Source organism: Cyprinus carpio, chromosome A25 (genome assembly GCF_018340385.1).
Source record: "Cyprinus carpio isolate SPL01 chromosome A25, ASM1834038v1, whole genome shotgun sequence".
Taxonomy (NCBI): Eukaryota; Metazoa; Chordata; class Actinopteri; order Cypriniformes; family Cyprinidae; genus Cyprinus; species Cyprinus carpio.
In genome coordinates this window covers 7798679-7812594 of record NC_056596.1, presented here as the reverse complement: position 1 = coordinate 7812594, position 13916 = coordinate 7798679, and the positions used below count along the sequence as shown (strand labels likewise).

Sequence of the window (13916 nt, the reverse complement as noted above, 5' to 3'; positions counted from 1 at the left end):
TGGTGGTGATATTGTATCTTTCATTACAGGCATTATATAATATATTTGTGCATATCTGTCCAGAGTTATTTACTTTTTTCATGCAAAGATGTGTGTATGTGTGTGTGTGTGTGTGTGTGTGTGTGTGTGTGTGTGTGTGTGTATATATAAATCTATATAAAATTTCAAGTTAATATTTCATTAATATCTTAAGTGCACATTAATATCGACTACTCTAAAAAAAAAAAAACATTTTTTACAGACGCTCTGGCACCCCCCTTGTTAAATATCAATTTTATTTAATATTATGTAATATTATTTTAAAAAAATAACTATGTCAAACACATTTCATTAATATGTTAAATACAAATTAACTTTGACAGCCCTAAAAAAACCACACAGTTCCCCCATTGTGCCCCCCTGGGAAACCCCCAGGTTTAGTACAGATTAAAACATAGAAAGCAGATTTATATTCTCTGAGGTTCAAAGACTGAAACATATCTTTGCAGTTAATGATTTTGTTTTCTCTCTTGCAGCTCCAGACGGATGCAGAGAAGCACTCTGCAGTGAAACATAACCCCAACTGGTCCAACAGTGACCTTAAACATTCAGAAGGCAGCTCTGACGGTGCCAAAAAAATGGAGACCACAACTAAATGGAACAACAGGTCCTCAGATTTCTCAGATGAATCAGAACGGAGCTTGATGGGTCGCAAGACACCTACCATCTCACAGACAGGCTCCTGGAGACGGGGAATGACCGCCCAGGTGGGCGTCACATCCCCACGGACGAAGGCTACAACACCTACGAACTGCAGCTCACTCAAGACACATGGTAATGGTTTAGATGGTCATGTTTCATGGCTGTCCCAGTTAGCATTTCCTCATGTCTTTCCAAACCTGTTTTTATTGAGCTTATTTGTTTAGTTTTGTTTTAGCACTTCAGCTTAATTTTTTTATTTCAGCATTTCTAATTTGTTTACATTAAGTTCTTATCATCTAATATTTTTATTTTATTTTATTTCAGCTTTATTTTAATTAACAAAAATCATTTGAACTAGTAAGAGTAACAACACTGACTGAGCCGCGTCTCTGTTTTCATGTGGTTTCCTGAGGCGTGACAGCCACAGAGATGTATTATCTGATCACAGATCTCATCACATTGCACTATAACACCTACATTGTCTTATGTGCGGTGTGCTGTGCACCTTTGCTGGGACTTATGTTCAGACGAGTCCCAACATGGACCATGCTACTATGTTCAAAACTGTTCAAAAACATGATTTAATTTTGCGCTTGACAGTCCATGTCGTTGATCATCCCACAGGTAAGACAGATGACGCCAAAGTGTCGGAGAAAGGACGTTCCAGCAGCACCCACTCCAAAAATGCTGATGACTCCAAGAAACCTCCCCTCAGTTTGGCCTCACGCACCCCAACCAGCACTTTTGGCTTCAAGAAGGCCCCGGGCACGATAATAACCGCGAGTGGAGCTGTGGTAACTAGTGGCTCTGCTACAGTGGGCAGGATACCTAAATCAGCTGGGTTTTCTGGGAGTCGAATTGTGGGTCGGCAGATGACGGTTGATGATGGATACCTTCCTCCAAGTGCTCGGACGACTCTTCAGTACCGCAGTTTACCGAGGCCTAGTCGTACTGGCACTGCTCGCTGTTCCAACCGCTCCAACAACTCGAGCCTTGATGCTAGTTTTGGCAATAAAGGTACTGCCACACTTCCCAATCCTAAGAGTCGCAACTTAGTCAAGTCCCCAATGGGAACTACTAACCAGACAGACCGAGAGAAGGGTATCTTTTCTGATGTGGGGAGCCAGGTACTTAAGACTAGTGCAGCTGCCCAGATGGGGATGCCAACTCAGTGCCAAGCTGGACGACAAGCAGGAGGAAAGTATTCAGAAATGTCCTCGCCAACCCTTCGTAGGTAAGTTCTCGACATTCGCAAAGTTTAGCGCTTATGTAGACTTGAAAGACTGTTGATGAAAAATGTATTTGGCAAGGCATGATTTCTACTTGATGTGGATGAAAACACCATTTTAGGTCCCTCAAATATTTATACAGCAGTTCTCAGCTGGGTTGTGTGAGTTCCAGAATATTCTCCTCCTTGGGTGCTGGAAGACGTTCATAGCACTTACTGTTTATCCGAGCGATTTGATGTTGGTTGAGATTCTGAGGCTATAAAGGCGTCTTCTGGCCACCACAAGTGCATTTTCCTTGGGCTTCTTGATGTTTCTCTAAGACATGGCACAGACCATGAGGCTAGTGTTTGTTCTAGCTGATTAGCTCTGACTGATTGCTCTCTTAGTTAGTAGAACCAGACTACAGATCGACTGATGTTATCTGACCTGGCAGTCCATGAAGTAATGAGAAAAGTCATATTTTTCTTTGTGAAGAACAGGGGTGTCCATCCTGGATGGCCAGGATTGGCCAGGCTTCAACCTGCATCAACACCCTTGCTTGGAAGTTTTTAGTGACCCCGAAATCCTGAAGGATGGTTCAGGGCTGTTTAATTAGGACTTGAGCTAAAATAGAGGAGGCCTCCTCCAGGAGCCCGTTTCGACACCCCGATGAAGAATGACATTGTTTGCATTTTGCTGTCAATGATCAACAAAAGAACAACAAAAATTATTCCTGTCAGTTCAGTTTACTTACTTTGCTAATCAGTAGCATAACCAATAATATCTTTTGTAGAATACTTCAAAACCAAAAACTGACTCGTGATTCAGTGAGGGTGATAATTGTGATCTTAGTAATAGCTATCAAACTGCTAACTTACAAGCAACTTTGTGAATCTTTTTGAGAAACTGATAACTTGCAAGCGAGTTTTAGACAGTTGCATGAATCTTTAAAAAGTCTCATTAAAAAGATCCGGTTCATAAGAGTTATTTGTTGGCAATTTCTTTCCCCCTTTGCATCCAGACCCTTTGGTAGCAAATCTTGCAACAAGCAAGCTCTGTTCACCACCATGGAGAACATGAAGAACTCCACCGTCATCTCCAATCCTCATGTCACGTCCATCCAGCAGAATGGTTCTCTAACCATACCGTCTGTCGCCAGTGGAGGCAGCGACCCAGTTTACGGTGACAATCTGATGGTGCCCTCTGGGGGTCATGGAGAGCAGACCCTTTCCTCTATAACCTCCATCCCAGGATCAGCTTTCTCTCCTTGGGGAGGCAGAGATGGATTGGGCTTCAACCACTCCAGTATTGACTCTATAGATGTTTCCTTGGGAAAGGAAGATTTATGTCTTAATCGGACCAACAGTCCCCGAACTGGCCTCTCAGACAGGTGAGAAACTGATTGTCCAACCATGCTAACTTCATGTCAACACAAATGATTCTTCCAGCCGTTTGTGACTTGAAAGTCGGGTTTATATCTCTTGTGGTAATCTGTCTTTCTTTCCAGCTACTCTTCTTTAATCATTTCTTTATCTCCTCTCCCTTTTCTGTCACTTTTATCTGCCTCTTTATGTTTTGTCTGCCCCGTACCCTTCTCTAGCCCTCACTCCTCCCCCTCTGCTAGTCCTAAATGTACCCGCAACTCACTCCCACGGAAACAGGACAGGTAAAGCTGTCTTTGTGGAAAAACAGTCTGTTTTGCTTTGTGTTTTAGTCTTGCTTGTGTGCTTTGTGATCAGGACTCCTGACTGTGACTACAAAAAATACAAATTTGTAACAGTAATTTGAAGTGGGGGGAAACTAGACAGGAAAACTCAGTACTTAGTTTTGTTCTTTCCATGTTCTTAATGTTTTTGGAATTACAGTAAACCTTCTTCGATTCCTTGATTCCTTGATTCCTAGAAATGACTATTTTGAACTTTTTTTTTTTTTTAAGATTCAGTCAAAACAATTCACAAAACAGCCTCAAACTCATTTCTGAATCAGACTTGCTCTGTCAGTGAGTCATTTCTGAGTGCACAACTGACTCCCTCACTGAACCACAAATAATTGTTTGTTTATGTTTCGTTTATTAAATGAACAGAGAACAGTTACTTGGAATTAATAATACATGTTCACAACAGAGATTTTGTGTAATGATAAGTCATATTTTAATTCTATAAATCTAGATCTAATTTGACAGCCAAAACAGTGTTTTGTAATTCATTTAAAAGTAATTTAACCCCTAAATGTTTTTTTGGTTTTTTTGGTTATTTTTTTAGTCTAGAGCCCTGATTATGTCAATAGTATAACATTATACTTATAATATGTGAGTGCAGTTTGTGCTGGGTTTTGATTTGTTTAGTACACAATATGGTATTTATTTTGTACAGTATATACCTGCTGACCTGGTTAAATATTGTAGTATGCAAATAATCATGGGAGCTTGGAGCTATGGTCTTGGGTTTTCTGTTACCCACCATAGATTGGATAGCTGTGTTTATCCTGGCATTGTGACATTTATCTTGGAGCTGTTTTCATGAGAACTTTCATGCAAATGAGAAAAACAACATTCCATTTCACATACTCCTCCTTTACACTTGTTTTAAACCTGCAGGTATGGCCATGTGCCTCAGGTCAAAGGTCATGAAGAGGCCCGTGATTGGCTACGTTCACTCTCAGCTGTTGGGCTCCCAGATTCAATTGGCTCTTCCCCCTACACCCCTGCCTCTGCACTCAGCTCGCCCTCCAGCACACACTTCAACTTTAGCACACTCGGTAAACACAAGAAAATATGCATAATCACTGTTTTATTTTTGTTACTCTAGGGTTTACACTTTTATAAGATGCACAATATATCGCTACCTTATTGATTACAATTATCGACCAATATTAATATTGGTGGGTGTGTTTATATATATTTATAATTTTTATATATCTCAACCGATACTGATAAATTTAATATATATATATTTGTAATCTTATCGGTTGATATTGGATATTACATTTTACTTGCTCATTTCCCTTTTTTGTACATTTAGATTACATTTGCTCTCATCTAATGATGATCTTAAGTAAATGAAAAAAAAAAAATTTAAACACAATTTTAGTTAAACAATGTTAAATGTAATCTAGAAAATCCGATATCCATGAATATCCATTTTTCATACAATGCATTATAATGTTGTGATGCTTTAAAAAAATAGATTTTTTGTTTTTTTGTTTATTTTTCAGACAAAATAGAATACATTTTAATATCAGCCATTTATTGGTTATCGGCCATAACATGAAAATTATTACCGATATATAGGTATCACCCAGAATTTAATAATGGTGCATCCCTAGATCATATGTAAAATATTATTTTATTTTAGTCTGTTGGATTATTACCCAATACTAGCAGCAGATTTAATGCAATTCAAATTGTGTTTTAAGTTTTAAGTTTAAGTTTTAAGTTAGAATTGTCAATTTATTTGCTTATGCTTTATCTTAAAATATCTACTAGTCTCCCCCTTATTGTGAACTTTGAATGCACGTTCATGTCATTAGGTTCGGTTGTAGTGCTTTTTTAACCTTGATCCCTGTGTTGACAATCCAGGCAGTCCCACCACAGCTTCTCAGATAGCAACTTTGCGTGGCACCAACGGTCAGGGCTATCACGACAACCCGTGCGACCCCTACAGCGACCCACGTCTGAGGAACACCTCGATGAGCCTGGAGGAAAAGAGCCGCACTATGAGTAGCTCCGGATTCCGTGAGGGCCTGGAGGAAGGTGATACTTCAGAAGGATTTTGATGGATCAATATAAATGTTTGTGAATATCTGTATTTTGTATAAGACTAAATATGAGCTAGTATCATATGAATGTGTTATTTCTGTCTGCTGACAGAATTTACAATCACAGCTTAATCCATAACGTCATGTTTTTGGCAAAAAGCAAATAGACCTGCATTGTTCTGTTAGCTAATAACTAAATATAGGTTGTCATTAATGTTAGGGCTTTTGACAACTTCAGGCTGCAACTTGCGTCCTTGCTTGCACCAAAGCAAAAGCAAACAAAGAGCAGCTTTGTTGGCCTGGCAGCCTTTACCCCACAGTTAATGTTGATTTGATGATTAACCCGCCTGCATTGGCTCAACAGCACTTGTCCCAAGGCTCTTTTGCTTTCTGCGTTTATGATTCATGTCTGTGTAAGGTATTGATGGTGTTTATTTCAATGTGCCAGTGAACTTAAGCAGTGGTGTTCAGGCTTGTAAAAAGAACGACAGTTGCTGTTCGCAATGATGCATGTCCTCAATTTTATGCTGTTATTTTAAGGGTTATTTTTGCCCAAAGTCTGTTTGTTATTGGCTTAAAAAGGAAAAAGTTGACTCAGAGAGGAATTAGCATTAAATAAATTTGTATATGTCAAAATAAATATGCACTGCAAACTTTTAAAAGCACTGTGAAGGCACCATGGTACAATGTTGGTATTATAGTACTTTGATATACTATGGTTTTGAATGAATTCTGTATTCATGCACCATGATATTTACATGGTATTCCAAGGTATTTGAATAAATACCATGGTAGTCTGTTCAAATTGAGAAATTTATATTTCGATTATTTTACTACATAAATTGATGTTCGTATTTCTTTACATTTTATCCAAGCGATTTAATTCGCTTTTTTTGGCAAAGACATTTATAACGGTACTAAAGATTTCAAATAAATGCTGCTCTTTTAAACTTTCTATACATCAAAGAATCCTAAAAAAAAAAAAAATATCATGGTTTCCACAAAAAGCAGCACAACAATGTTAATAATCAGAAATGTTCCTTGAGCACCAAATCAGCATATAAGAATGATTTCTGAAGGATCAACTGTCACTAAAAGCTGTATTGGAGCTAAAAATTGTTCTTTAACAGCTCTTATTTAAAAACAGTCATTCTTGTCTAGTCTTTTTGTGTGGGGTTAAAACTCCCCCTTAAGCAATTTCTTTGGACCGTGAAGAAACCGCATGTTCCTTGAGATTAGTCATAAAGACTGATCCTTTTTTGCAACCTCAAAAGCTGTTTAGTTTAAACACCACTTGACAGAGATATTTTTCATTTTGAAAATACAATGAGAGGAACACACTCATAATTATTTTCGAATATGCAGTGTGATGAAGGGGATTTATAGCCTTGTATCACAATGGCAAGTTGAATGCCCTTTCATCCACAAATGATTCATAGTACATTTATTTTGGCACACTTTTGTTGCCTTTTGTTTTTTGCATATATAACCTATCAGAAAAATTCTGTCCATAAAGGTATTGTTTACTTAACAATAGCCCAATTGAAGGTGATAAGCACTTTGTGGTGTTTCATCCTTCTACTTTTTCATGCTAGTTTTTTTAATGGCTCACGTGCTCCTGCAATACAAAAATGGTTTTGATTGAAATTATTTTGACAGTATTTTTCTTCTTTCCACAGTTCATGCCTCATCTTTGTCTCTAGTCTCTAGCACATCGTCAGTTTACACTACGGTGAGTTAAAAGATTGAATTGATTGAACTGAGTCTAAATGTTAAAGTTCAATGGCTCTTTCACATGTTCGGGCCGTCTTGTGATACTTTTGTTAGCTTTACAAACTTACATGTTAGCTGTAAAAACTTTAAGAAGTGTGTCAAGTTTTTACTGTTAAAATCATGTATGCTTTACTGTTGTAAATGTCAGACTTAATGAGAAAAAATGAGCAATTGCATTACAGATAAGAGAAATTAACCATTGTTTAAACTGTATCATAATGGTGACTGCTATAGGTATCTTTCTTTACACAGATGCTCCAAAGCATTATTCCAAACCATTAATCTTTGTCTTTTCTTCTTTTTCTATCTCTAGCCTGAGGAAAAGGCTCAGACGGAGGTGAGAACAGCATCCCTCATTCTTAAAATGTAAATTATTGACTGTGTTGCACATGGAAGCCTGTAGACTGTCCAAAACACTGTTTTTCTCAGCTGGTTTGTAATTTTAAACACACTTTGATGTAACTCTCCTGAACCTTTGAAAATGTCTGTGTTTGTCATGACGGTCTTTGTGTTAACTGTCCTTGATATCTACTCTTTAATCTTTGTGTTTTATGTCTGCTGCCAAAGTTTCCCTTCCATGCTGATCAAGGGCTAGTCTCTCCTTAACACATTATTATATGAGAAACCACAAACTGGTCTCACATTAGCATCAGAAATCAGCTTCTAGCATCATGACTTGTGTTTGAATAACTGAATTGAATGTGTGTTTAGATCCGTAAGCTGAGGAGGGAATTGGATGCATCGCAGGAGAAGGTCTCAGCTCTCACAACACAGCTCAGTGCCAATGTGAGTACACTGGACAGTCATTTTGGCACAATTACCCACAATACACCTTCAAAAAACACTGAATTGCTTCTTTCTTTCAACTAGTTTTCATTCATATTCAATTCAAGATCTGCATAGCATAGCTTTCAAGCATCAAGCATCATTTAAAATAATTTTTTATTTAATAAAAAAGTCACATTGTGAAATTAGTTAACAAACTTACAATGAAAAATACTTCTAAAGCATTTATTAATCTTCTTGACTTTTGTACATCTTTATCAGCTGGTAAAATAGTAATTTAGCCTTTGTTCTACTGTTTTGACATTTTTGCAGCTGCCTGCATCATATTGAGTAAGACGGTGTGTAATTGTGTGTGTGTGTGTGTGTGAGAGAGAGAGAGAGAGATGCACCTTTAAGTGGAATTATTTGCTCAATAACTACAGATATGACAGCCCGCATTTGGCTTACACAACCTATTTAATCGTCACATCCTAAAACCCCTATCCATCCATCAGCTCTCATACAGGCTTCACAAACAAAACTAGAGGCTTTTGCCCTTCTGGGTGTTTGTTAAAGCATTTTGCGCACACACAGAAATGCACCGACTGCTATTCCGCTTGGATGAAAACACTTTGAGGACATTATATTGAAGGTTATCTGATGTTTGAAACAGCAACATGCCCAAACACAAACCTCTGACTCCCTCCGATGGAAGTCGTCCAGATCTCCAGTCCCTTGATTATCGGCTCATGTTGCATATGATACGCTTGTTGTGTTGTGTACGAGTGTGGTTGCTCATTTTTGGCAGCTAAAACCGAGCAGAAATCTAAGGTACACATCATCCTCTGTGTCTCAGTACATACACAGTTCATCACCTCAAGGTTAACCCCAGTCGAGCAGTTATCTGGCATCCTCGGAATCATTACCCATCTTTGAGGAGGGTCTGTGAGAGGACTAAACCAAAGCCTCTCAGCAATAGCAAGAGCCACGGCAGCAGCTCAAAGAACCAGAGTAAATGGAGCAAGCGAGAACTCACTGAGGTGGGCTGAAGATCTTGGACTGCCTGCTCTGTTTGACTTTTTAGAGCTGGTTGCTTAGTATGATGTTACCCTGAGCGAGTTTGTGCTGCTGCTTGGTTTGAGGATTTTGTTTGTTGGTTTGGACTCTTGAGTTTAATCTGTTTTGTGGGTGTGGTTTGTATATATTGTGTAATATAATCACAATCTCTCTCACTTGCAGTTGAAAGTAATATTATATTATATTTAGATATATTATATATGTGCATTGTGTGTGTGTGTGTGTGTGTGTGTGTGTGTGTGTGTGTGTGTGTGTGTGTGTGTGTGTGTGTGTGTGTGTGTGTGTGTGTGTGTGTGATATTAATTGTGTAATGTTATCAATTTATATTGCAGTTGTAAGTAGTATTATTTAATATAAAAATATATTATGAATACACTTTTATGTTACCCATATATGTTATATAGATCTATAATATATTTTAGTGATTGGTTTTATATATATATAATGAATATATATATATGTATGTATGTATGTATGTATGTATAATATATATATATGTATGTATGTATGTATGTATGTATGTATGTATGTATGTATGTATGTATGTATATGTAATTATAAGAAAGTTATATTAAAAAAGTAATAGTAGATATAAAGTACTATAATAAATGTAGAGTATAAAATAGTTATATTTATTTAATTATATTTTTTACTTGTATTAGTATTATTTGTAATTTTATGATTTTATTTTTAAAAAATCATTTGTATTTTGTATTTATTTATGTAAAAATATTTTATGTATTTATATTCTTGGTTTTTGTTGACATTAGATGAGGTTGTCGGTCTTTAAAAACTGGCAATGGAGTTTTTTCTTTTCTTTTTTTTTTTTTTAACCAGTTTCTGTATCCTCTAAATGTCAGCTTAAAAACCCGAGTTCTTGCCACAGCTTGTCTTTATCACAAAACCCCAGTCTCACAGACATATTTGGATCCATTACTGACAATCAGCAACCCACAATTTTCTAGAAATGTGATCATATTTTAGTTGACTGCTCATCATCTGGTTTAACTCTACTACTGCTTTGAATGTTTGTCCATTTTTGGCATTTTGCTTATTAAAATAAAACTGATTTACTTTGTAAATGAAATTGTGTGTGGGTCCTCAGGCTCACCTTGTGGCGGCTTTTGAGCAGAGTTTAGGAAACATGACCATCCGGCTGCAGAGCCTGACGACGACAGCAGAACAGAAGGTGTGTGTGAGAAAGATCGTGTTTTATTATTTTTGTGAGAATGAGAATTTCAAAGTCCTCATGAAGATACTATAACCTAAAAAAAAACCTCCATGTTGGAATGTCCCAATGAAGAAAAAGCTTCATAAAGAGTCTTTAAATGGTATCTCATTTGGTCACTTAAAATGTATTATTGTTAAATATCATTAAAATTTTTTAATATCACTTATTTACAGGACACAGAGCTAAATGACTTGAGGAAGAACATTGAACTCCTTCAGAAGCAGAACTCAGCGACTCAAGCCACAATCAGTGGAGTCATTAACACACCAGACCCAACATTAACAAACCGCAAGGGTGAGATCTCAATAACTTTAGTACAATAAAATAAACAGGATCACGTGTATTGCCTATGCTTCATTCATTGCCTATGCTTCCTCAGTTTCTCTTGACTCTGTCAACGGGTCGCCCCAGTCTCAGCGAGAGTTGCGGATCCACAGACAGCCCTCATCGGACAGCGTCTCCAGCATGACCAGCGCCACCAGCCACTCCAGCATTGGCAGCAACCTGGAGCTGGACACTAAGAACAACAATAAGAAGAAAAGCTGGGTAAATGTTCAAATGCAAAAAATACTTTCTTTTCTCCTAAAACATGGTTCTTTCCATGACTAAACAGACTAGGTAGAGTTAGATCAGTGCTAGATTGGATTATAAATTTATTTTAACCTTTTAAATGTTACATTTTTTTTCATTTGTTGATGTTTAATGTCATCAGGAAAGGTGAATACCTATGAAAGAAAAAGTGTCTTACTAGTACTTTAGTGGATTTGACTTTTAATTGTGGGTTGATATTTTAAGTGTTTACTTTTCTTGAAAGTGTAGAGTAAATATCAGTCATCAATATCATAAAATCATTTGTCCTTTTGCATTCAGGCTGTATCGTCCGGTGGAGGAAAATTTCCTGATAACTACGTATGCAATGCTAACCTCGTTGTCGAAGTGTTGACGTTGTGCAGTTTTAGAGCTAGAACCAGTTTTTTCATCACTAGATTTATGTGATTTATGTCACGCAGGTGATCTCCCCTCCTTCAGAATGTGTCATAGACTGGATCCAAACACATTTTATGATAATATTATAAACTCTGCTAACTGTTAGAGCGAGTGGTGTTTTAGCTACATTGTATTGAAGTGTATTTTTTGTCTGATTTTCCCTGTGCTTTCATGCCATGGTACAGGTGTATGAGATACGATGGGATAAATGACTCTTTCACATATATTTTTATATTCCTGGAATATTTTAAAGGGACAATTCATAAAGATAAACTTAAAAAAGGATACTAACTACTAACGGCTGTGTGTTGAAGGTTTCATAGTAACAGATTTGTGTCTTCCACAGCTGCGGAGCTCCTTTAAACAAGCATTCGGGAAGAAAAAGTTTCCCAAATCTGCGTCCTCTCACTCAGACATTGAAGAAATGACAGACTCTTCTCTGCCATCTTCACCCAAACTCCCCTATAACAGCTCGACGGCCTCTTCTCCCATGATACGCAACTCCCACTCCAACTCCCTGTAAGCTCCTCACATCAGCAACAACAACAACTTTAATATTAATAATTCATTATTATTATTATGCATTTATTGAATGCATTGTTATATTATAATGAGTATTATAATTTCTGTAATAAGAATAGTTTTACAACAAACCCAGACTAAACCCGTAATTCCTTATTTTTCTCAGAGTGAGTGTGCAGAAGCTACATTAAAAAATAATAATAATTTACTACTATTTATTTCTGTATTAGTATTATTATAAATGTTATTTATTGTTTATAAATGTATCTATTTATTATAGTTAAGTTATTATAATAATAATATTATTATAATAATATTTTATTATTATTATTATTATTGATCACCGCACACCTCTAACCAGGAGTTTTCTGAAATGTTTGATTTTCTGGAAACTTCTTAAGCCTCATTTTGGACGGAGGAAAGATTTATAATAGACAAGCACCATTTACAATGTGATTTAGACTAGAACTAGGTAGTGTTTTTGCAAAATACCACCCATTTTATAAACTAAAAAGTTACACACGCCCATATTTTATGTCGCTACAGAGTAGCTCTCAGTGTGATGGCACTGTCGGATATAACACTTTATAGATGATGCAACGTGGAACACCCTCAGAGATTCTCTCATGGTTGATATATGTGTATGTTCGTAGTCCTCAACTGTCCTCCCTGCCTGCACACGGGCCTGTCTGGGGCTGTAGCAGCAAGTCCATGAGGTCTGCCTCACTGGCACGGTAAAGGGAATGGCACAAACAATACCAATATTTCTTGATCGCAGATGATCAGTTCCCTGAACAAAATGTCACAAACATATGTTCAACCAGTGATTGAGTCAGAATCTGAGCAATTAACAATTTTAAAACACTATGTGCCCTGAATCATAAATAATGTAGTATTGTTGCTATTTCTGTTCCGAGGTATTAATGCACTACTTCTACAGTTGATTGATTGGAAAATTCACTTTCACGGTTAATCAATATTTGATGATTTGTCCAAATCACAAAACAATGAACTAATCTTAAAAACAAAACACCCCAATAATTGTATTTGTATGTATTTTTTAAATAAGTTTTGTATTGTTTTTATGTTTTGCGTTTTATTATTATTTTTTATTTGTGTTTTGAATTTTTTGCTCTGTATGTATTTTTTGTTGTTGTTTTGTTTTTGTATGTTGTTTTTATTTAGTTTCGCTTTGTTTTTGTTTTGTGTTGTTAATGCGTTTTAATTGAATCTTGTTTATTTTCTTTTTTTGTTTGATATTACTTGTGTTTGTCACAGGATCTCTGAGTTTACAGACAGCGAGGCTGAAACAGTCATGCAGTTGCGCAGTGAACTGCGTGATAAAGAAATGAAACTCACAGACATCAGATTGGAGGCTCTCAGCTCCGCCCACCAACTGGACCAACTACGAGAATCCATGAACCGCATGCAAGTGAGCATCTGCTTTAATAGGACAATATGTTTAATGTGCTTGTACATAATTATACTCACATATATATTCAATATGTTTCATATGGAGGCATATTTTGTTTCTTGTCACAAAATGTATTTTATCCTATAACAGATTGAGATCGAGAGGCTGAAAGTGGAGAATGACCGCTTAAAGATGGAGAGCCGAGGCAGCGGTAGCAGAGCTCCTTCTCAGATGTCCATCTCCCCTTCTTCTGTGGGCCTTTCATCTCAACTAAGCCTCACAGAATCCACCAGCTTAGGTATAAAAGACTTCCTAACTTCAAAAATTGTAGTGTTTTTTGAAAGTAGTATTATTGAAATTCTCCATTGGATTATAGATATGTTGCTAGAAGACAGTGGAGATGGAAGTTCCTGGAAAGAGGGACAACATGTGAAGGTCGTGGTCAGTCTGGAGAAAGATCCAGATTGGAAAGAGGTACAACTCAAGATTTTTCAGCAATGAA

The 13916-nt window shown here is 36.9% G+C and overlaps 1 protein-coding gene across 1 annotated transcript in view; it reads left to right on the top strand.

The window, feature by feature from the left end:
* The window catches only part of LOC109052684 (neuron navigator 2-like), a 59570-nt gene that overhangs the window by 42070 nt on the left and 3584 nt on the right, over positions 1–13916 (top strand). The window contains exons 14-30 of the mRNA XM_042715253.1: positions 516–813; positions 1306–1915; positions 2911–3279; positions 3490–3555; positions 4486–4646; positions 5467–5640; positions 7325–7377; positions 7732–7755; positions 8130–8204; positions 10366–10449; positions 10665–10785; positions 10871–11037; positions 11825–11997; positions 12654–12734; positions 13279–13432; positions 13565–13712; positions 13791–13888. Coding sequence (XP_042571187.1) covers positions 516–813; positions 1306–1915; positions 2911–3279; positions 3490–3555; positions 4486–4646; positions 5467–5640; positions 7325–7377; positions 7732–7755; positions 8130–8204; positions 10366–10449; positions 10665–10785; positions 10871–11037; positions 11825–11997; positions 12654–12734; positions 13279–13432; positions 13565–13712; positions 13791–13888 — 2856 coding nt within the window. The remainder of the gene's footprint in view (positions 1–515; positions 814–1305; positions 1916–2910; positions 3280–3489; positions 3556–4485; positions 4647–5466; positions 5641–7324; positions 7378–7731; positions 7756–8129; positions 8205–10365; positions 10450–10664; positions 10786–10870; positions 11038–11824; positions 11998–12653; positions 12735–13278; positions 13433–13564; positions 13713–13790; positions 13889–13916) is intronic.